This window comes from Pelodiscus sinensis, chromosome 16, assembly GCF_049634645.1.
Source record: "Pelodiscus sinensis isolate JC-2024 chromosome 16, ASM4963464v1, whole genome shotgun sequence".
NCBI lineage: Eukaryota > Metazoa > Chordata > Testudines > Trionychidae > Pelodiscus > Pelodiscus sinensis.
The window spans coordinates 41,296,339-41,320,986 of NC_134726.1; the positions used below are offsets into that span (position 1 = coordinate 41,296,339).

The 24,648-nt window shown below is 46.9% G+C and overlaps 1 protein-coding gene across 7 annotated transcripts in view; it reads left to right on the forward strand.

The window, feature by feature from the left end:
* The window catches only part of PDPK1 (3-phosphoinositide dependent protein kinase 1), a 152,157-nt gene that overhangs the window by 54,230 nt on the left and 73,279 nt on the right, over positions 1 to 24,648 (forward strand). For all 7 annotated transcript variants that reach the window (XM_075899975.1, XM_075899974.1, XM_075899973.1 and 4 more), the window contains exons 6-10: positions 4,496 to 4,593; positions 16,605 to 16,680; positions 21,846 to 21,914; positions 22,514 to 22,610; positions 23,375 to 23,548. In XM_075899975.1, the coding sequence (XP_075756090.1) occupies positions 4,496 to 4,593; positions 16,605 to 16,680; positions 21,846 to 21,914; positions 22,514 to 22,610; positions 23,375 to 23,548 (514 nt within the window). The remainder of the gene's footprint in view (positions 1 to 4,495; positions 4,594 to 16,604; positions 16,681 to 21,845; positions 21,915 to 22,513; positions 22,611 to 23,374; positions 23,549 to 24,648) is intronic.

Genomic DNA, 24,648 nt, shown 5'->3' on the forward strand with positions numbered 1-24,648 from the left:
CTGTGCAACCCTCGGCACCGTCGACCTCAGTGCTGCTGATGCAGTCTCAGGACATGCCATGACGTCAGTCGCAGTGGCAGGTGCAGTGGTGCCCACAGGCTCTCTAGGGTTTCCTGGTCCAACCCCACCTTACCCGTTTGGTCACTGGAGCATTGCAAGCCCCTTCGATACCCCCAGTGTTTCATGGGCAACAGGGTAATGCAGGGGCATTAGCACCTCCACAGCAGGCAGTTGGGGCAAGAGACCAACCCTCCGCTCGAGAGGAAAGTCAACCAGCTTTGGCTGCTTCTTCCACATCTCCAGATAAGGGGATAGTGACATTTCCCCAGTAGTGTCCCTGGATGACTCAGGAGCCCACCAGGACCTCCTAAGATGGGTGCTAATGGTTTGGGCCTCCAAGCTGAGAAGGTGCAGGAGACCTGAGACTTGCTGTTTGGAGTCCTGGGGCAAGTGGAATCCACTAATGGCCTTGCCTCTACATGAGGAGGTTGCCAAGATTGCTAACACTCTGGCCAAACCCCTTTCTCCATCCCATCTATAGCCATGAATGTGGAACAGAAGTATTTTGTCCTGATGGGATCACGATTACCTGTATACCCACCTGCCACTCTGCTCCTTTGTGGTGGAGTCAGTCAACCACAGGGAGCACCAGGACCAGCCGGCACCCACTCCAAAGAATAAAAACTCTAAACTCCTGGACTTGTTTGGCAGGAATCTTTATTCGTCAGCTAGCTTTCAGCTGTGGATGGCAAATCATCAGGTGGTGTTCACCCGCTATGAGGTCAACACTTGGGCAGGCATGGACTAAGTTTGAATCGTCCTTACCAGACAGGCCTCAAAGGGAGTTAAGGCCCTTAATGGACAAAAGGTCTTCAGTGGCCCTGACGGCGCTGCAGGTGCTATCCGATGTGGTGGACTTGGTGGTTCATGCCATGGCATCTGCCATCTCCATGTGGTGAGCAGCATGGCTCCTCCATTCAGGCCTGTCTCTGAAGGTGCATAACTCTATACAGGACCTTCCCTTTGATACAAGTGCCCTGTTTGCAGAATAGATGGACACTAAATTGCATGGGCTTAAGGATTCCTGTACAATGCTATATGTCCTGTGGACTGAAAGGAAGAAATGTAAAACCCCCCATCAATCAGAGATCCATTATCCATGCCAGGATATGGCTCATTCCTCCCCGAAGCTCTCCAAAAGAAAACTGGACCACTATCCTCAGTCTGGCCAGCAGTCGGCCAGCCAAACTAAACTGTAGGGCAAATGCTTCTTGTGAGTGTGTACCTGAGGACGGCATACTGGACTCCCAAGATCCTGCCAATCTGTTTTCTTTCAGACTTCACCCTTTCTTCCCTGCAAGAAGGGACGTTACTTCGGAGCGTTGTGTCCTAGCCACTATCTGCTATGGCTACAACCTCCAGTTAACCTCCACACTGCCTTCCCACCCTCCTTCCCCATCCCTCTTCAGGGACCCTTCTCACAAGCACCTCCTTGAATGGGAGATTTCCTAGTTGCTCCAGGTGAGAGCAGTGTAATGGGTACCCCTGAGCTTTGAGAACAAGGGATTCTACTCCTGCTATTTCCTGATTCCCAGGGCAAAAGGGGGTCTCTGACCTATATTGGACTTGCACAGCCTCAACAAATTCCTGGTCTACCTTGAGTTCCACATGGTCTCTCTAGCCTTCATTATTCCCGATTGGGATCCTGGAGGCTGATATGCTGCCCTTGACCTCAATGATGAGTACTTTTATATTGTGATCTTCAAAGGCCACAGAGGCTTCCTAAAGTTTGTAGTGGGAAAGAACCACTACCAGTTTGCTGTCTTGTCCTTTGGCCTGTCCACAGCCCCCAGGGATTTCTCCAAGTGCATGTTGGTGGTAGCTGCATATCTGAGGCATCAAAGATTGCAAGTATGTCCTTACCTGGATGATTGGCCAGTCAAGGGTCCATCAAGACTCAAGGTCCAGAGTGACATAAGTCATGCTACCAGCTTGGTCTATTGATAAACAAGAAAAAGTCAGTATTAGTGCTAACATAGAGGATAGAGTTCATAGGGACCATCCTGGACTCCCCAAGAGAGGCTCGAGTTTTTGTCGACCTAAGTTCTTTCTAAGCTGCATGGCTGCATGACCCTGCTGCTGTTTTCTTAGCCCTGCTCAGAGGTTCAAAACTCCCACGCTGACAGGGAGGTCAGCTGACCGGCGGGGGGGGAAGGGGGTTCTAACTAAGCAACAGCAAAACAGAGCTGAAGTGCTTGAACTGAGGAGCTCCCAGAACAGATAAGCAGGTGAAGTAAGGAGGAAATAAATGGCTGGGGGGAATGAGTGAGTAATCAATTAATTGGCTTGGGGGGAAGTCAGAGGGGAGTTGGGAGAGTCTCATTTGCCCGGGAGAGAGAGAGAGAGAGAGAGAGAGAGACAAATAAAGAAATCCCGAAGGCTCTTCAACCCTCCTGGGCTGGGAAGGGGGCGATAAGGGGCTGACTGCATGAGGTAGGTGAGAGAAAGACGGGGGGTTGGGTATGGGGGGTGCTGGCATCTGTGCAGTGACGTGGAGGCAGGGGCAGTTTGTTTGGGTTATCCTGACTCACTTGCTGCAGTCCTCTTTGGGTTGGAGGGATGGGGGGGGAAAGCAGGCTGTATGGGGAGGTGTGCGGCAGGCGGACATTTGCATGTTTATGTTTCACACAAAGTTTACATAGGTGGTAATGGCTTAAGAAAAAAAAGTTCTTTTAACAGATTTTTTTGGAGTGTTGCAGACATCTAAGACTCTGAACTTAATGATTTTTTAATAATACTGTATTGCATTTAGGCTAGATCTTTGCTATTGCAGTTATTCAGGAGGCAGTCCGGATTTACTGCCGAGGTGTCCTCACAGGTCTCTGGCTCCGTTGATGATGAGAAACAGAATGCTACTTGCATGTGTGATCAATGATGTGGGCTGTGTCGACTTGCGCACTTAGTCTCCACAGCAGACCCCAAGGGTACGAGCTCTGTTGCATCCAAGGAACGCATCTGCTTTTCCGAAAATTTTTTGGAAAAGCAGACATGTTATCCATCACTGATGAATGGGAGCTGCAGGAGCAGCATCTGCAGGCAATGACAGCGCACAGTAAGCTAGGGATGATGCATTTGGCAGGCCTATACTGCAGTCTGCATATCCTTAACTTCTACCCTCCTCTACAGACAATGCTTACAGTCAGCTATATTGAATGGACGTGAGGAAGTACTCCAAGGAAAGACAAGTATCAGAAGGGTAGCCATATTAGTCTGAATCTGCAAAAGCAATGAGGAATCCTGTGGCACCTTATAGACTAACAGATTTATTGGAGCAGAAGCTTTCGTGAGCAAAGACCCACGTATCTGACGAAGTGGGTCTTTGCCCACAAAAGCTTATGCTCCAATATATCTGTTAGTCTATAAGGTGCCGCAAGACTTTGTCGCTTTTTCAAGGAAAGACAGTTACCTGTTCTGTAACTGGTGTTCTTCAAGATGCATTGCTCATGTCCATTCAGCTTCCCACCCTCCTCCCCTCTGTCGGAATTCCTGCAAGAAGGAACTGAGGCAGGTGGGGTAGGGGAGTATCTTATATTGCACATGGCATATGCGTGCTACTCCAAGAGGTGCTGGGAACCCAGCCCCTATGGAATTGCTTAGGGAAAAATTTCCACCACCAGTGCATGTGGCAGGCAAACATACCTATGTTGAAGGGATGTGAGCAACACGTCTCGAAGAACACCAGTTAAAGAACAGGTAACTGTCTTTTTATAAACTTCTTGTAAACTGGACATATTTGATACAATTTACACAATAAATGTGAAACCCTATATGCTATTTTTCATGTTCACTGTTTAGTACAACCATGACAGCATTCTGCATCATCTAGGTGTTCGTTGGCATGCTCTTGTTTTTTATCACAGCTAGAGGCCTATAGAATTCAATGTGTAAAAGAGCTTGTGCATAACTCTCTACGCAATAATTGCCTTAGTGTAGTTATTGTCTCTGTTCCATTCATTCAGTTTTGTGGGGTGGTTATTTTTGAGCCCGTGATGTTTTGTGTAATAGTCAAATTAGTGTGAATTTCATGTCTGTCATTACCATATCTATCTGGCATATGTATGGTCTTTAAATTTAAGATTTACAATTGTATTAGTCTTCTTGGTGGATTTTGTTGAACAGGTGAGATGCATACTGACCTCCCATTTTGTGATTATAACTTTTTTTTTTAATTTTTAGAAAGGATTGGAAAAATTAGTATGCTTTATGAAATCTGCTAGCTCTCCTCTGAAAGTTGGTTCCCATAGGTCAAATCAAAATTGCTGCAATAGTATTTTCTGTGTGAATTCTTGATGGATTAATTGTATACACAAAGGTTTGTGTGTGTAGTGCTATAATTTGCAGAATTCATTAAGGATACTATTAGCTTCAGAATTGAAATGTGATTTATGTGGTTGTCACATGTTTAATTTTAAATTTGGGACTCCACCTTTTTCAGGGACCTTAAGCCAGAGAACATTTTGCTAAATGAAGAGATGCACATTCAAATAACAGACTTTGGAACAGCAAAAGTATTATCTGCAGATAGTAGACAAGGTATGTAAATGTTCATCGCTGATCCTGTGAACTGTTCACAAAAAGTAGTTCCCTGAAATGCAAATCTCTTGAAATGTAAGTTAAACTGTCATCAACTCCGCATGTTTTAAGTTTTTACCATAGTCTAAATTCGGTTTTGTTGCTTGTCCTAAAACAATGCTGACTCTAAAAACTTATGCCTAGGTGGATGAGTTCATACTCTGTGAATCTAGAACACTTAGAATTTGTTTTGGATAAATCAGTTTTCTATCTAGCATAAAATATAGTAAAGGGAGCTTAATTATTTCTTCGTAGTTTATGAAGAAAGGAAACAAAAGAGTATATCCTTCTGACTCTACAGAAAAGTCTCTTGTCTTTTCTGATTGTGTGCTAGGATGTGTCTTCCATGGCAGTGACTTAAATTAAAATGTTGTCAGGTATTTTAAGCAGTTAATGATTACTGAAAACACAGGATATTAAACTTTCTGAAATCTTGCTTTTGGTATTTTTTTGATACATCAGGGCCATGCAGCAGTGGGAGAGTGGTAGAAAGGAATATATAAGCCCTAAGCTAATTCAGGCATGGGTTCCTGTAGGGAAAGCTACTACAGGCTAATTGGAGCACCTGGATCATCAGCAGGTGATTGGTCTCTTGCTGCAGCTGCACGGCCTCATGTTGCATGGCTGTCTGGACCCAGGTAGCCTTCTGCAGTGTCAGGAATCTAATAAAAATCCCCGGTTTCTGGCAGGCAGATTGGAACAAGAAAGGAGAGAGAACTGGCGGTTGAAGTTGTGTTGCTAAGAATTCACAGAGCAGAAATTGGAGGAAGGGAGACGCAGCCTCAGCAGTGCAGTGAGTGTCCTCCCCTAGTATCCAAGGACCTGAGGGTAAACCTATCCAAGAGGGAAGAGGATAAGAAACTTGCAGGGGTTGAGAGGGGCTGGGGCTCAGATTGAGGAGCAGACCCCTTCTCTACCATTTTTCTGGGCCAGTAGTGGGTCCCTCAGAACCCCAAGAGCAGGGGCAAATGGTAGTGTCCTAGTCCCCTCCCTCCACTAAGAAAAGCGCAGGACCTACCATACCAACATTGGCCATTTTGTCACGCGATGTCAGGAGTGGGATTTCCACGCTGTGAACATAACCAAAGGTGAGTTACAACCAACCTGTCCCCAAGATGGAGGACATGGTCAAAGCTCTGGTATAAGCTACCAACACCCAGCAGGAGGCTACCTGGGTCCAAACAGCTGTGCAGTAAGAGGTCATGTGGCTGTAGCTAGAGACCAATCACCAGCTGATGACCCAGGCCACCCAAGATCAAGCCATGCTGCAGGAAATAGTGAATTACGTAAAGGCCTTTGTGGAGCTGAGCTTACAGGTATGACGGGATGTGAACTATTGGGCCAGCTGCTGTATGCAGAAAATGACACAGGAGGAAGATGTGGAGACATACTTCCCGGCCTTTGAGAGGACAGCCCTGCAGGAGGCCTGCCTGGCTCCAAGACCAGTGGTCAGCCTTCCTCATCCCATTCTTGTGCAGGGAGTCCCAGAAGGCCTCCTCTGGTACGACCGCAGAAGAGGCAGTAGCATGCCCCAAGTTGAAGTCAGAGATCCTGGATAGATCACAGCAGCCTTGTGAGCCAAGAGGTTCCATGAATGGCAGAACAGTGAAGACAAAACACTGGAGAGCACAAGAAGCCTAGCAAATCTATTACAGCTGTCGGGTGAAAGCACGGAAATTTCCAGCCATGAGAACAGGTGACTGGTGCAAGTACCAACAACAGAAAGCAAGCTCCTGGCCACCTGCTGTGGATCCTCTGAGGCCACGAAAGCCGTTGGGGAGGTGAATTATAAGGTGAAGCATCCAGCCTGCCGAAGGCCATAGTAGATCTACCCTGCCAACTCAATGCAACCCTGGCGCGATGCGGAGACATGCCTGGCCAAACTGCCAGTTCCACCCTGAGCAGATGGCCCACAGAGCAGGTAAGGATATCCCCCAAACTAGCCTCAGAATAATGAACAGAAATAATCAAGACGATTCAGTGGAACCAAGACATGTTTTCCACACAACCAAGCTATATACTATGCTGATCCAACATCACATTATCACCTATGTTGGAGCAAGGATGGTGATAAAACCATATCACATACCAGAGCCAAAAAAGAAGAAATTAGGGACGAAGTAAGGAAGAGGCTCGAACTTGAGCAGTCCCACAGCCAGTGATCTAGCCCTAATGTCTTAGTCCCCATGCCTGATGGCACCCTGAGGTTCTGTAATGACTTCAGGAAATTAAATGAGGTATCACAGTTGGATGCCTGCCTAATGCCATGTGTCTGTCAGCTGGTACAAATTAGGCAAAACCTGATACTTCACAAAAGGCTATTGGCAGACCCCTCTGGCTGAGGACACCAAGGAAGAAAATATCTTATCTGCACCCTCCAATATACTGTCCTCCTTTTTGGATCCATGGGGCCCCTACAATGGTTGATGAATAGATTACTTCAGCTCTTTGTCCAAAAAGGCAACAGCATATTTGGCAGTGTAGTATTCCATAGGCCTGAGTGGGGAGGATACCTTAGGAAAGTGGAAGTGGTACCAGACTTTCTTAGGCTAACCTCACCCCAGTCCGTCCAAACATTCAGTAGGGCTAGCCAACGCTAGATACCTTGGGAATGTAGTTGGAAGGGGGCTGGGGACCCCTAGAGGAACAAAGTGGAGGCAGTATAGGAGTGGCCCTGGCCAGTGCACAAGATGCAAGTCAGAGAATGGTCTTAGAGATCATGGGTACTGTCACAATTTCGTGTCTCACTTCACCATAAAGGCAGTGCCTGTGATGGAACCTGATAATAGCTTGGGACCCAGAGATAGTTAAGTGGACTGAGGCTGCAGAAGAGGTTTTCACAGACCTGAGGCTGGTGCTTTGCAGTCATACAGCACTCCTAGCCCTAGATTTCAAGCACAAATATGTTTTAAAAACAGACGCCTTAGAGGTAGAACTTGGGGACATTCTTTCACAGATGGTGGGAGATGAGAAGTGCCCAATCCTTTACCTCAGCTGGAAGCTCTTGCGTAGGGAGCATTGGTACGCCGTAGTAGAATAGGAATGCCTAGTGGTTAAATGGGCCATGGAGACGCTACGGTACTATCGCTGCCTCAGTAAGTTCACCTTTGTTATGGACAATGGTCCACTATAGTGGATGCACACTAACAAGGAGAAGTGACTAGATGGCTCCTCTCTACAATCTTTCCACTTCTAGATGCAACATAGAGCCAGAAGCCAACATGGCTGTGTAGATGGCCTGTCACGACAACACTATCTCTTGTCCCAAGTAGCCCAACACATGGTGTTGAGGGGTGGGGGGTGGGATATGGGATACAGCAGAGCCATGGAGCAGTGGTAGAGGAGAGAGATAAGCCCTAGACTAATTCAGGTATGGATCTCTGTAGAATAGGGAAGGTTACTACAGGTTCATTGGATCACCTGCAACCAATTAAGGCCTTGTCAGTGTTGCTGAGAACCAAAAGTGAAAAAGATCCAGAAGATCTGGTCCCAGTTCAGCTGAGAAACATCCTCTCCTAGACTCAAGAACTGAGGGTGACCCTCCTCAAGGAAGAGAGGGTAAGAAACCCACAGGGACTGAGAGGGGCTGGGGCTCAGAGTGAAGAGTAGACCCTTTCCCCACTTTACTCCTCTACCACCTTTCTGGGCAGCTAGCAAGGACCTTGGTGCCCCAAGAGCACAGGCAAGAGGTGGCATCCCAGGAAAAGTGTGGGACCTTAATTTGTATTAAGTTGTCTTTTGCTGGTGGCTACTATAGTACTGAAAGAACATGCTGGGAAATGTCCAGCTTTTGGGGATTTAATTTGTGATATGTTTAGGAACAATCTTCCATGCCACGGCAGGGTCTGCGTGATGTGCTGTAGTGTTTTACACATTTCGCACAGGGAAATGTTGAAGATATGGTGGCTAGCATGTCTGTGTGCGCCTGTGCGGGCACACAAGTGGCAATGCTCTGGCTGTGCCTCAAGAGCCCTGCACTTCTGGTGGTTAGTGTTTGCCTCAGAGGCTTGCTGTGACCCTCCATACAGCCTCTTTCCCTTTGCTAGAGGCAGTTTCCTTTCCCATTACTAGACACACCTGCCACTGCAGCCAACTGTTGTCCTAAAGACTGGCCCCTCTATCTCGGGCAAGCCACAGTCTGTCTGGGCCACACCTTGGTGGCAAGGTATGGTGGGTGTAAGGAGGGGACCTGAGCCCGCCCACTACTCTGGGTCCCAACCTAGGGACCCTCTGGTGGCAGCCTTGTCCTGCCCTCCTCTACTCCCCTTTACTGCCTCTAGTTCCCTCGACCACTTCCTCTGCATCTACTTGCCCTTGTTACAAGGCCTGCAGCCTAGCATTGACCAGTCTGGAGTCTTTATCTCTAGCTCCCCTTAGCCTGCCAAGCATTGCTCTAACCTTCCTGTGTGTGTCTGATGGGCAGCTCCTTATATGCAAGCTGCCCTCTGGTTTGTTTCTTAAAAGCATGTCTCTGATTGGCCAGGGCTCTGCACAGGCTCCCTCCAGCCTGCTTTAACCCCTTACAACCAGTGTGAGGCAGTTGCCCCACCACACTTGTATATAGAACTTTTTTCCTGTACTATATTTTTTTTACACGACAAGTAATCCTGTGGCATATGAAAGACTAACAAAAATATATAATGTCATGAGCTTTTGTGGGCAAAATCGTCTTCTTCAGATGAGCTTGAGTGGAGAAAAAAGGGGGACACTCAGAATTTATAACAGGAAAAAGAAGGGAGCCGGGAGGGGAAAGAAGTACCGGTTGTTGGAAGGAGACTTGAGAGAGGATGGCATCAGTGGACCACTTTATTGCCCACTGTGACAGAGAGTGCATTCCCCACACTGGGGGGGTGGCGGCTCACACTCTGGGGCAGAGGAAGTCCCACCCCTTTCACCCAGACTGGGCATGCTTGAAGTGCTGGAACAGTAGAAAAGGCAGCAGAGCAGCTCAGTCTGGGCTGACCAGCGAAGATGATGAACCTCCTGCCGGAGCTCCTAAACTGCTGCTGCCAGCCACCCTGGCGGCGAGAACTGGAGACCCAGGAGACAGCCGTAACGCAACCCCTGTGGAGTCCCAGGGAGAAGCAGCTGCCGGAGAGCCAGAAGACCCAGTTGCCATGTGGGACATTGATCCAAACAAAGTGGTAGGAAGTAACCCAGGGAGGGTGCAGGAGCAGCCTCTCCCACCCAGATATCCTCGGCGTGTTTTGGCTGGATTCCCCGTCACGGGAGCGGCAGACTACATTGCTACTCGTAGGGCCCTGGGTTGGGACCCAGTGGAGCAGGGTGGGCCTGGGTCCCCCTACCACGGCGTTGGCCTCAACAGTATTGACACTGGCCAGTAGGCCATACTGCCCTGAACTAAGGGCTATTTATTGACTCTAGCCAGTAGGCCATATTGCCCTGGACTGTGGGCTATTTATTGAGACTAACCAGTAAGACATACTACCCTGCACTGAGGGCTACCATTTACTGACTGTGGCTCGTAAACCATACTATCCTGAACTGAGGGCTACCATTTACTGACTCTGGCTAATAAGCCATACTGCCTTGAACTGAAGCATTTATACAGGCAATCCCCGGGTTACGTACAAGATAGGGACTGTAGGTTTGTTCTTAAGTTGAATCTGTATGTAAGTCGGAACTGGCGTCCAGATTCAGACACTGCTGAAACTGACCGCCAGTTCTGACTTACATACAGAATCAACTTAAGAACCCCAGGCGTCCCCAAGTCAGCTGCTGCTGAAACTGATCAGCAGCTGATTCCAGGAAGCCCGGGGCAGAGCAACTCTGCCTCAGGCTTCCTGTAGTCAGCGCTGGTCAGTTTCAGCAGAAGCTGACTTGGGGACGCCTGGGGCAGAGCAGCTGGGGTGCTACTGGACAAACCCAGCAGCACCCCATCTGCTCTGCCCCAGACGTCCTCATTCAGCCGCTGCTGAAACTGACCAGCAGCGGCTGAATCAGGACCTGGGGCAGAGCAGCTGCGGTGCTGCCGGGTTGGTCCAGTAGTGCCCACGGGCGCTGCAGGACCAATCGGCAGCGCCCCAGCTGCTCTGCCCCAGAGTCCAAAACAAAAGCCTGGTCTGCTGGGGGGGGGGGGAGCACACTAGCTGCGCCTCCCCCCCCCCCCCCCCCCCCCCCCCCCCCAGCAGACCAGGGACACTGGGAGCAGAGCCGCAGCGGCAGCGGGGTGCCGCGCCTCTGAGGCTTTGCTCTGGCAAAGCCTCAGAGGCAGGGACCCCGCCATGGCTGCGGCTTCAGTCTGGGTGCCTGTGGTCTGCTGGGGACGGCCCCCAGCAGACCACAGGCACCCGGACTGAAGCCGCAGCCGCGGGGGGTCCCGCGCCTCTGAGGCTTTGCCAGAGCAAAGCCTCAGAGGCGCGGGGAACCGCCGCTGCTGCCGCTCCAGTCCGGGTGCCTGTGGTCTGCTGGGGACGGTCCCCAGCAGACCACAGGCACCCTGACTGAAGCCGCAGCCGCGGGGGGGTCCCGCGCCTCTGAGGCTTTGCCAGAGCAAAGCCTCAGAGGCGCGGGGAACCGCCGCTGCTGCCGCTTTGACTGAAGCGGCAGCAGCGGCGGTTCCCCGCGCCTCTGAGGCTTTGCTCTGGCAAAGCCTCAGAGGCGCGGGACCCCCCCGCGGCTGCGGCTTCAGTCAGGGTGCCTGTGGTCTGCTGGGGACCGTCCCCAGCAGACCACAGGCACCCGGACTGGAGCGGCAGCAGCGGCGGTTCCCCGCGCCTCTGAGGCTTTGCTCTGGCAAAGCCTCAGAGGCGCGGGACCCCCCGCGGCTGCGGCTTCAGTCAGGGTGCCTGTGGTCTGCTGGGGACCGTCCCCAGCAGACCACAGGCACCCAGACTGGAGCGGCAGCCGCGGGGGGTCCCGCGCCTCTGAGGCTTTGCTCTGGCAAAGCCTCAGAGGCGCGGGACCCCCCGCGGCTGCGGCTTCAGTCAGGGTGCCTGTGGTCTGCTGGGGACCGTCCCCAGCAGACCACAGGCACCAGGTCTCAAGGGGCAGCAGCAGCGGTTCCCGCGCTTCTGAGGCTTTGCTCTGGCAAAGCCTCAGAAGCGCGGGAACCCGCCCGGTGCCCCTGGTCTGCTGGAGACGGTCTCCAGCAGACCAGGGGCACCGGAGCAGCTTACGAACGGGGCTTTCTCGCCCCGATTTCCGGGGCGAGAAAGCTCCGTTCGTAAGTGCGGATCCGACGTAAGTCGGATCCGCGTAAGTCGGGGACTGCCTGTATATTGACTCTGGCCATTGGGCCACGCTGTCTGTGAGCCAGGCCACTTATGGACTCGGGGTTACCCAGAGACTGGTGGAGTGTTCCGGATTATGACAACAGCCAACCCCTTTGTGTCTGAGGCGGCGACGTCTGCACCCCAGAAGGTGATCACCCCAGTGATGGGGAGTGCTTACGCCACCACATCCACACACATTTGCCTGAGACCCCCAAAATACCATTCCAAGTGGCAAAGATTTGGCGCTAGTTATACTCCTTTAGACCTTTTAGTATGTCCATTCACACATCTGTTATTACCAGGGCTCAACAAACTGCGGCGAAAACCACTCGCCAGCCCCGCACTGCACATGTGCGAGACCCGCACTGTGTGTGCGCAAACCACTGGTAAACGGGGCAACTTATTGAAATCTACTCGCCCGTGGCGAGTAGATAAGCAGATTTGTCGAGCCCTGATTATTACTTTCCATAAACCCTTATTTAGTAAGGTTAACTCCCATACAATGAATATTAATAAGCAGGTGATTAATACAATTATACCCACCCCTGTTTGTTGTTTACTGGTTTTTAGTTCAATCAGCATTACAAAATGTTATAATCAGCAACTTAGGGGGAATGAAGCTCTGACCCTGATAAGTTTTACAGTGAGTGAGAACAGGCAGGGGATACAATGAGGCACAGTTAACAATGAGTGCTTTTATCAAGTTGCAGCCTAGTGTAACAATGCTTCAATCTATCTCATTAATAGCAGGGAGGGAAAATATGTGCTTCACTATCTTTCTACATGCAGCAGGGAGGGAGAAACAGGCCTCACTTGTATCTTTCGTGCAAACAGCATAGAGGGAAAAGTGGGCCCCATGCAAAGAGAAAAACAGGCCTATAAGTTAGCAAGGAAAATTGTGCAGGTCTGGCTAGGCCCTTGCCAGTGTTACAGGCCTTCCTAGACCACACTAACTCTGAAATATTCAAACACTGACCAATTTTTAAATGGCTCAAAGGGGTACGAGTTAGTCTGTAACAGGAAAAACTTAAAAAACAACAAATAGTCTAGGACAGTGGTCTCCAGCCTTTTTAAGCATGAGATCACTTTTTGAATTTAAGTGCAACCCAAGATCTACCTCATACCCAAATACCCTTGCCTGGCCTCCCCCCTTTGTGCCCCTTCTCTCAGCCTTCCGCCTCCTGCTCACTCCATCCTCCCTCCCTTTCACCAGGCTGGGGCAGAGGTTTGGGGTGCAGGCTCTGGTCTAGGATTAAGGGAACTGGAGTGCGAGAGGGGCTCTGATCTGATCTTGGGGCAGGCAGTTGGGGTGCCAGATGGGGTTCTGGGGGCAGGCTCTGGGAGGGTGTTTGGATGCAGGGGTGCTCAGGGCTAGGGCATGAACTTGGGGTGCAGGAGGGGGTTCATTACTGTGGTGGGGTTTCAGGACATGGGCTCTGACAGGGCACTGATTACCTCAAGTAGCTCCTGGATGGTGGTGCAGTGGGGCTAAGGCAGGCTCATCCCTCCCCTGGCCCTGCATCACTCCCAAAAGTAGCGAGTAAACTCCCTCTGATGTCCTGTTGCGCCCACCGCCCTGCTCTGTGGAGATGGGATACAGGGTGGGAGAGGGGGCACCTTGACACCAGTGCTTTGCTTCTCCCTCCCCTGCCCTGCACAGCAAGCAGGAGGCTACCAGGAGTGGGGGGAGGCAGCTCCAAGACAGAGGGCAGGAGATGCGCAGCACAAGGATAGAGGGGCAGCTGAAGTGCCGGCACTTGCTAGCCTCTTAAACCAGTCAGGATCACCTGTCAGAAGCTCCAAGATCTACCAGTAGATCCCAATCTACTGGTTGGTGACCACTAGTCCAGTAGCACTTTAAAGGCTAACAAAACATGTAGATGGCATCATGAGCTTTCCTGGGCATGAGGCGGTTCAGGGAGGAAAAGCCACTGCGAACAGCCGGCTTCAGCTCCAGCAGCTGCCAGCCACGAGCCCAAGGTATACTCCAGCCCTGGTCCTGGAGCAGCCAGCATGGGCGTGGCCTGGCAGTGTGCCGCAGTCTGGCACCAGTCTGCCGACCAGCGGTTGGGAACCGTTGGGTTAAAATGTGCTTCTACAGGTTTTTGTGTGTTACCATTTCTAATATCTGATTTGTGTCCATTTATCCTTTATCATAGAGACTGTCCAGTTTGGCTAATATACATGACTGAGGGGCATTGCTGGCACTTGATCATGTTTATCACATTAGAGGATGTGCAGTTGCATGAGCCTCTGATGTAAAACGTGACATTTGTTATTTGACTTCTTGAATGCATTTCACAATGAACTAAAACTTGGTGAAGGAATTGACTATATAGTTTATACAGACTATACAGTTTATCAACAAAAAGACTTGGATAAAAGTTTTTAATAAATGACCATCTTTAATGGTAATCTTCAAACTGCTGTGCATTTTAACACCTTGTTGATTTGCTTTGTTTTTCAATAGAGAGAAAAGTAAAAATAGCATAAAGTGAACATACAGCCCCCACGTGGCTTTTTATGCAGTATACATGCTTCATGTAGGCAAAGGAACATAGAACATAGTTAGGGCCCTACCCAATTCATGGCCGTGAAAATGGACTGTGAAATCTGTTTTCCTCCCATGAAATGTGGTCTTCTGTGTGCTTTTATCCTATGCTATACAGCCTTCACAGGGGAGCCCAGCATTTCGTAAATTGGGGGCCCTTACCCAAAAGAGGGAATTGTGGGAGGGTCATAAGGTTATTGTAGGGTATTGCCACCCTTCCGTCTGTACTGCGTTCAGAGCTGGGCAGATGGAGAGTGGTGGCTATTGGTCAGGTGCTTGGCTCTGAAGTCAGCGCCCTATCAGCAGCAGCACAGAAGTAAAAATGGCATTACCATACCAGGCCACCCTTACTTCAGAGCTGAATGGCCAGAGTGCAACAGTTGCTGATGAGGGCCCAGCTCTGCAGGCAGCAGCCCAGATGCAAAGGTGGTAATATCAAACTGTGCCATCCTTATTTCTGTGCTGCGGCTGGCAGCAGCTCTGCCTTCTGGGCAGCAGCCACTGTTCTCCAGCTGCCCAGATTTGAAGGCAGTGTACCATCAACAGCAGCACAGAAGTATAGGTAACAGTACTGTACCCTCCAGTAGCATTGTGTCCCTCTTACAAATCCTTTTTGGTCAGGACCTCTACAATAATAACATGATGAAATTTCAGCTTTAAATTGCAGAAATCATTAAATGTATGATTTTTAAAATCTTATGACCTTGAAATTGATTAGAATGGACCTTGAATTTGGTAGGGTCCTAGTTGTTGTACTAACCCAGGGGTGAGCAATAATTTGTGATGAAGGCCACTCCAAAGAATTTGGTAAGTAGCCAAGGGCTACGTTCTTCTATGATATTAAATGAGGAGGTGCAGAATCTGGGATGAAGGTTGTGTGCTCAGAAACCTGTCAATGGGAGCTACAAGATTGTGCTGAGGGTGCAGACAGGGCATGAAGCCTTTCCCTCCCCAGGCTAACAGCTGTTCATAAACAGGGCCCTATGGCTGGCCGCTCTGAGCAGCTTGCAGGGCTGGGGCAGGCAGGGAGCATGACTGAGGCTCCTGCTGTACTCGTGGGCTGGATCCATTTGATTGGCAGGCCACATCTGACCTATGGGCTTTATTTTGCCCAGTTCTGTGCTAACCACAACAAGGCACTGGTCTAAGGAAGAATTTAGAGTAACTATTTAAATTTATGCTTATGGCTTGTTCAGGACTCCTCAGAGAGGGGGGAGCAGAAAAGGGGTTTGTGTGTTCAGGGCCAAGATTCTTCAAAGTACAGTACTGTATGAGTTGCTAAATGTAAATGGAATAGGGTTCCTTGCTCCCTGTAGCACTTTATCTTCCTTAATACAAATCTTGACAGTCTGTTACTACCACAATATATCCCTTCGAGTGACACCAGACAGTATTGTCTTACATCCACAGGTTTCTCTTCTGCTGAGTGATGCATGTGCTACAAGTGAAATAAGGGATTAGTTGTGGCACAAGATGACACATGAGAGGAGCCCAGCAGGAGTGATTTATACTGTGCTGGGCATCAGGAGTATGGTTTGTGAAGTTCCAGGCACTGGGAAGAGGCAGGGAACACAAAGTAAGAGAACGTCAGGTGAAAGGGCTCCTTTTAAAGAGATGGAGTTACAGATGAAATAAGTTGTGATAATGTTCTATAGCAGTTAAAATGTATTCGCCAGTCAGAATGCTTACTTGCCTGCCCTCTGTTAAGAATAAAAATGGAAGGAAAATTTTTTGTAACTGCACATCCAAAAAACAGGTATAGTTCATGAACACAGAACTTCGGTGAGTTCCTGTGATTACGTTGCATACTGTTCAATACAGGCAGTCCCCGGGTTACATGGATCCGACTTACATCGGATCCCTACTTACAAACGGGGTGAGGCAACCCCGCACTAGCTGCTTCCCCCCAGCAGACCAGGGAGACGTGGAGCGGCTTTTCTCAGCAGACTCCTCAGCTTGAGAATAAAGGACTGAGGGAAGTGAGGTGTGGGAGAATAAAACTGAGCTCTGGAGAAATGTTTGGCTAGAGTTTCCCCTACAATATGTACCAGTTCCGACTTACATACAAATTCAACTTAAGAACAAACCTACAGTCCCTATCTTGTACGTAACCCGGGGACTGCCTGTAGATTTAATGTTAGTTACTCTAATGAAGACTTGACTTACATCTTTCCCTTTTCTCCCAGCACGGGCAAACTCATTTGTTGGAACAGCACAATACGTTTCTCCGGAATTGTTGACAGAAAAATCTGCCTGTAAAAGGTAAGTAGTCTTTGTATCTATAGAGAATTTTAAGGACTTAGCTTAAGTATTTTAAAAGAGGTAAAATAGTATTGAAAATATCTTACACTTTAAAGAAAATTTGCTTAAGCATCTCTTGTCTTTTTTTTAATCGAAATACATTCCTTATTGGCCAATGTTGCTCCATGTGTGAGCACTAGCTTATTGGATTGCTTATGAGTTCTGGGGTCTGCAGACATAGTGATTATACAGCAGCGATTCTCAAGCTTCAGCAGCCTGATGACCCCCATTTTTATTTATTTTTTTTTCTTGGATCCCCAACACCAGGGTTCCCTCTAAAATGCGCGTCTGCATGGGTGCGCACCAAAAATTTCAATTGCCCTCACGTTCTCAGCACAGCTGCGTGGCTGCGGCCCCAGCAGGAGGATGGATGCCACATCCCAGGAGCAGCGAGTTAGCCACCATGTGGCCCACATAGTGGCTGCTGGAGCTGGAGTCTACTAAAAATAGCACCACAGCCCCGGCTGCAGTCCTGGCACACAGGGCAGCCACATGGCCACACCCACAGGAGTAGCTGGGGCTGGGACCACAATACTAAAAATAGCACCATGGTCCCAGCTGGGGTGCAGTCATCAAATGGCCCAGGTGGAGTGTGGGAGCCCCAGGCTGTGGGAGAGCCCCTGCTGGCAGTGGGGCTACTGGACGGAGCACAGAGCCACTGGGGAGGAGCCCCTGGCGACAGCAGGGCTATTGTGCGGAATGCAGAGCTCTGGGCACAGGAGTGAGGACTGCTGAAGAGAAACCCTGTCAGCAGTGGGGTGACTGGGCAGAGCGCGGAGCCCTCCCAGATAAAATCAGATCCTGGGGGGGAAAAACAGAGCCCTGGGTGACAGCAGAGCCATGGGAGGATTAGGGGTAGCAGTGTCTCCCTCCGCCATGGGGAGAGTAGAGCCCTAGGCAGCAGCAGGCAGCCAGGACGACGTGTGGAAACGTGGGCTCATTGACCTCCCCTGGACTGGCAAATTCCCTGGCCCAGGACCACTTAGGTCCCAAGGGTGCCAGAGCAGGGAGGTTCATTCTGTAGTTTATTTTTGAGGGGTATCTTTGCAAAATTAAGGCTAGAGTGCTTTTAATGAAAGTTGAGGTTCTGGAACACAACATAGAGCCTCTAGGAGAAAGAGCCAACTCAGCAAACCATCATAAGTTCAGTCATTCCCATAGAACAGGGGTTCCCAACCTGGGGTACGTGTACCCCCAGGAGGTACGAGAAGCTTGTCAAGGGGGTACAGGGAGTATTTGGTAAATAACTAGATTATCCTAATTGAAATATTCCAAAAGTAGTAGTGTTAGTGAAAAAAGTTGGGGATTCTAGAGTCTAGAATTTATTTCCTTTCATATTGAAGAGGGGGTATGGGAAGGTTTACTAAAAGCCAAGGGGATACGGGGACTGAAAAAGGTTGGGAACCCCTGCCATAGAAGGAGGTGCTTTGTTTCATTCAATTTGATGAGATACCAATTTACTTAACAAACCGCTTGCATGAATCTCTAGTTAGGTAGCAAGCAGAGTTTTCTGTTGATATCCTCATGTCATTTGCCTCTCTTGGTGGAGAAGACATGTCTTGTCTCTTTTACAGTGTTCCCCATTTAAAAAAAATCAATGTTTGCCACAAGTTACCATAGGGAATAAGATGACTGTACTGCCTCAGATAACTGTATATGCTACCTGAAGGCAACTGCTAAATTAGTGTTTGGAAAAAATAGCTATTAATGGGACAATGTCAGATTGGAAGGATGTCTCTAGCAGAGTTCCACAGGGGTTTATTCTGGGGCTTGTGGTGTTTACTATCTTTAGTAATGACCCTGCATGTACGAATGAGAGCATATTAATCAAATTTGCAGGTGATACAAAAGTAGCTGGAGGTGGGGTTGCAAAAACTGAAGGATAGAACTAAAATTCAAAGGGATCTTGATAAATTAGAGAATTGAGGTATATCAGAAATTCAGCAAGGACAAATGTAAGGTGCTACACCCAAGGAAGAAAAACCAAATGCACAAATACAGAATCTCAATCTCAGTCTCTCTCTGTGAGTGTATAGGCAACTAAAAATTTCTTAATGAATATTGATTACAACCGCTCCCCGAGTTGCGAACGGTCAAGTTACGACCATTCGCATTTACAACCAAAGCTCCCATGGAGCGGTCGTAAAGGCGGTCCCCGAGTTATGAACGCGACCCGCGCTTATGAACAGTGCGGTCGCGTGTAACTCAATGAGGTCCGAGTTACAAACGGATCGAGTTTCAGCCAAGTGTTTGGTCCGTAACTCATACGTAACTCGGAGAGAGGCTGTATTGTATACTGTTGCTAAATCAACATGCAGTTGATGATGACATATTAAAGGGACTTTTCTGTGATTCACAGGGGAATCTAAAGCATGCAGATGCTATAAGGAATATAATCAATAATTAGATTATGTACTGTGTAGTAATGTGAACTGAAGAAAAAGAACTGGCTGAAATTTTCTGGTGATATCCCTAAATTCATTTTCTGAATGTCATTTACTTGCAACTGCAGAATGAGCTTTTAGAGTCAATGGTGAGGGATGGTGCATTAATTTTTGTATGCTTTATAAATTACTACACTTTTTTGACTGGATTGGGCTGGGAGGAAAGTGCAGGGGTTGGGTTGAAGGGGGCACTGTGCAGAAGATGGGGCAAAAGGGGCACAATGCAGGGGTAGTGATAAAGGAAGCACAGGATGGGGGTGCAGAGGTCAGGGAGCCCATGGATGCAGGAATGATGGGAATAAGGCTCGGTGGGAGTGAGAGTAGGAGCCAAGCTTGGTGGTTTTCAAGGTGTGTGTGTGCAGGCTCCTGCACCTTGTTAATTATCCCTTCTTTAATATTTTTTCCTTCTCTAACAATTTAAATATAAATAAATATATTTATATGTAATAAACATCCATTCAGTGTGCAGTCGAAAAAACAAACAAAATGTTAGGAATCATTAAAGAATGCATAAAGAATAAGACAGGGACTATCATATTGCCTCTGTATAAAACCATGGGATGCCCACATTTTGAATACTGTGTACAGATTATTTACTTGTTCCCATAATATAGGGACTAAGGATCACCAAATGACATTAATAGGTAACTGGTTTAAAACAAACCAAAGGAAGTTTTCCTTCACGCAGTGCATAGTCAACCTGTGGAACTCATTGCTAGAGGATGTTGTGAAGACCAAGACTTTAACAGGGTTCAAAAAAGAACTAGCTAGATTCATGGAGGTTAGGTCCATCAATGGCTGTTAGCCAGGATGGGTAGGAATGGTGTCCCTAGCCTCTGTTTTCAGCGGTTGGAAATGGATGACAGGAGAGGGATCACATGATGATTCCCTGTTCTGTTCACTCCCTCTGGGGCACCTGGCATTGGCCGCTCTTGGAAGATACTGAGCTAGATTGACCTTTGGTCTGACCCATTATGGCTGTTCTGGTAGCACACATCTGAACAAGTGCATGTGATGTCAATTTTGGTGCACCACACAAAATTCACTCCGCTCACAGATGGAAACTCTTCTACCAAACATTGCCTAACACCCCTGCCTGTTTAGTCTAGGCCGCACCCACATCACCTCTTCCCCAAAGCTTCAGTGTCCTCCAGGAGAGACAGCCTGATTCTGGAAGACTCCCAGGAAACCAGGACGGTTGGCAATCTCCTGCATACCACAGACCAGCTGTTTCCTGGCATGGAGGAGGCCCCAGGAGGGAGTGGGAAGAGAAGATCAGTGGGCTGATGGACCCCCGGAGTACCTTTGCAGACCTCCATTTGAGAGATTCTGTACTACAGGATTTAGGTTTTGTCATGAGAAGGAAGTTGATGGTGAAAAGCACAGATATCCCGGAAGCATAGTAATAAACAAAAAAGTTTTAGAAATAGTTTTGCATCCAAATAGCTGCCAGCCTTTTTCAGTCCATTTTGAACATATGTTAACTCAAATATGAGCATCTTCTGTTGTAAATGCAATAGAATGTTTTGCTTTTTCTGTAGGTAGCTGGGAAGAGAGTCATGATCCTCTTGCAGTGAACTCATTTAGTCCACTGGGATAGTCCTTCAGTTCACTTGTGTTTTCACGGAGCTTTGTGTCTCTCACAACTTTACCTTTAAGATCTTTTTCAAACAGGAATCCCATTGCAGCTTGGTTCCTGTAACACCTTGCATAGTCAGTTTCAGGCTGTGGTATCTGGCTGTTCCCTCACCACAACAGAAAGTAAAGTAGATATGCTAAAGGAAATGTCAGATCTGTTCATCAAAGCTTTAAAATATGCAGCTAAGTATGCTACCTTCTGTATTCATTGCTTTAGAGAGTTTGACTAGCGAATTGGTATTGGCCACTGTCGGCAGACAGGATACTGGGCTAGATGGACCTTTGGTCTGACCCAGTATGAAAAAAAGAAAAGAAAATTGTTAGCCATTTCCTTTTAGAAACCACAAGCTCCCTGTAAAGACAGAGCAGATAATCTCTGAGCTGGTAGTCTCTTCAGCAAGATAGAAGTCCTATCCTGAAAAAGAAAAAATAATGCTAAGTTGTTCACCAAAGTAGGTGAATAGTATATGTTGTGGTAAAGTGATCAATAAGTGGCTTTTCAAGCATCTTATTACTTGCTACATAGTGGTTGTCCTAAAAAATGCTTCAAATGTAGTGTAGTCTCATTAGCCTTTTAGACATAAATGAAAATCTTCAATGAAAATAAAGAGGGGGAAGAGGGGATGTAGTTTTTGAGGCTCACGCACTGCTGTATCCAGATTGTTGCAGCCTAAGGCACTAGTAGTTGCTTTTCTGTTCTTTCTGATGATCTGTCATGTATGTGGGCTGGCAGTGGTTTAGGAACAAGTAAGCTCAGATGTATACTTGAGTTGTGTACTTTTTTCCTTTATCATATCTATTGTACTTTGTTGGAATATAGAGACAACTTTTCTTTATAGCCTACTTTTCTAGCTGGCTTTTCTTGCCACATGTTGTATGTAGTGTGTATGAATTGTGCTGAATTAGTCTCTTCCATTGACTATATGTTTTCCTGGTATCCTGATTGGTAAAAGCTGAGAATAAGTAATGCTGTCAAATGTATAGGTTTACTGAATGAAGACAGTAATTTGTATGGGCAATTTTTTTCTCCCTCTTCCTTTAAAGTTCTGACCTCTGGGCTCTTGGATGTATAATATACCAGCTTGTAGCCGGATTGCCACCATTTAGAGCTGGGTAAGAGACTTCAGATCCTATCTTGTATGTAAATTATAGTTTTGTTTTTGTTATTAAATTGCACTGTTTTAAAGTGATATTAACTACGGTATACCCTGAAAGTTCTAGTTACGATTTTAACCATTGTTCATTATATCTAATAATTTAGGGCTAGAGACTGTGCCTTTGCTACAACCGGGAGTCCCCAGGGGCTAGTCAAAATTCTCCTGGAGCTCCCCCACAGTTCATATCACCATGGTGGCTAACACATCCATGAGGAGGCTATCGCACACTCCCACCTCTATGCTGAGTCCGTTTCTCTTACTTCAGCATTCGTGCTCTTTCAGGCATCTAGTACCCCAAAGGGTACAAAAAGTAGGGAACTATTTGCCCTTCAGGAATTTAGTGTGTCCTTTGCTCAGGGCTATAAAGGTGGGAGAAAGCTTCTTGTGCTCTCTCTCTGGTCGTCTTTGAGCAGCTTCACAGGAGCTGGCCCTCAATATTGAAAGAATAATGGGTTATTTTAAAAAATTCTATGTACTGTTTGTCTTGTGTGATGCCATGGTAAAAGTAGCATAGGCAACATCTGATGACTAAATATTATATTCTCTTTCTTTCAGCAATGAATATCTTATATTTCAGAAAATAATTAAGTTGGAATATGACTTTCCAGAAAAATTCTTCCCCAAGGCAAAAGACCTTGTGGAAAAGCTTTTGGTAAATATTCAAGTTATATTACTGTCAGATGAATAAAGTAAATAGGATCTGCATAATGTGCTGAATTTATGAAGTTTTCCTACATTTGTATCCAAACTACTATAAACTTCCAAACCTCCTTTAACAAGAAACCTTAAAGTTCTTGGCCATTTATGGAGAAAATTTTTCTTGAAAATAGCATCTGTTATTAAGCTGCTTTTAAAATTTACTTTTATCTGAATTGTGAAGGTGTGTGTAGAAGGAACACATTGATTAATCAAGCTGAAATAAATTATTCTAGATAATCACACACAAGAACACATCAGACTTACTGCACACATTTACAAACTCTTCATACCCTTAATTTATTTCTTGGAAAGTTGTATGATGCATTATTTATCTGAAAACATCTCTCTAGCTATTAGACAGAAATAGTTTCATATTGGTAAAATTTGAGTTAATTTTCATTATATTTTAAGAACTTACCCCTATCACACACCATAGTACTTATACCTGCTATAGAATTATGCTAAGAAATGTTTGTATTGTGAGGATTTAAAAAGTGATGTCTTATCAATGATGATTAGGTGCAGGAGTGAAATGAACCTACAGAAAATATTTACCTTAGTGCAATTTTTTAAAGCTGGACAGACTAATAGAGAGTTTTGCATGTTAATGTGCAGGTTAAAACCCAGATGGGATTGCCATAATGCTGTTATAAAGTTGAAAGTGAAACTGGTTACCATTATTTTAAAAAATTGTTAACTTCATTTGAACTTGTTCAGGTTCTGGATGCTACAAAGAGATTAGGTTGTGAAGAAATGGGAGGGTATGGACCTCTTAAGGCTCATCCATTCTTTGAAACCATTACATGGGAGAATCTGCATCATCAGACACCCCCAAAGCTCACAGCCTATTTACCTGCTATGTCTGAAGATGATGAGGATTGTTATGGAAATGTGAGTGTCAGTTGTGCTATACTGCAACTTGAGGCTTTTATACAGAGTAGATTCTTGCCAACATAATATTTTTATTCAAACTGTTCTTGATCACAATTCATGTTGAGATCTTTAATAGACATTGCAGATACTGCTGGTCTCAAAATTTGTATTGAAGTTGCATTTTGAGGAAAAATGGGGGGTGGGGGTCGCCAAACAGATTTTCCTGTGAAAAGTGTCAACTTTTTGTTTACATTTCCCCACTCACCTTGAAAACCATAAACAATTCAGCTGAAAACTGAAGTGTTTTTATTTTAAAACGTTGCCATGATACATCATCTGCCCATTCTCCTGCCTGGCCCAGGCTTGCTGGCTGGATTACATCTCTCCTGTGCACTGCCTCTGCTCTTCAAGAGTGAACTGTAATACATCATGGCAATGCTGAACAAACAGGGAGCTCCAGCATGAAGAGGAGAGTGCTCCCTCTTGACACCATAGCAGCATTTCCAAATTGAAAAAATTGTTCCTGCTGAAAAACCTACAATTTTCTATCTAAAGTGTAGCAGAAACCCATCCTTTCATTATCAAAATGATCCTAGGGGGCAACACCATCCACTTTTCAACCAGCCGTAGTTACAGACTGGTAGATCTATGTAGTATACATTAAAGGTGTTAATAGATCCTAGTTCATCAGTTAACCGGTTAAATGTTAGGTTAACCTAAGGTTTAACTGGTTAACCAACTAAGTGGGATGCTGGAATTGGTTATGGCTCATCACCTTCTACATGTTGGTTCGATCAGAACAACTCTATTATGTGCTGTCATCCCGACTTTATCTTTTAGGAGGAGTCAGTGTGTTCCTGTTATCCTTGGGAAAATGTGTTTGTGCCATTCTATATATCGGAATGTTCTGGTATCTCTTGATACTGGCATGTGTTTGTGTGAGTGCTCTGCGACTAGCACTTCATAGGGTTGTGTATTTCTGCAACATTAGTCTTGTTCTTGTCAGATTCTGTTAGCAGCCTCATACCTGGCCTCTGATATAAAGACTTATGTCTCAAGCTCTTTTCCTACTACAATAGGCACCCACTGTGTGTGACTATCAAATTGGACAGGTTAGG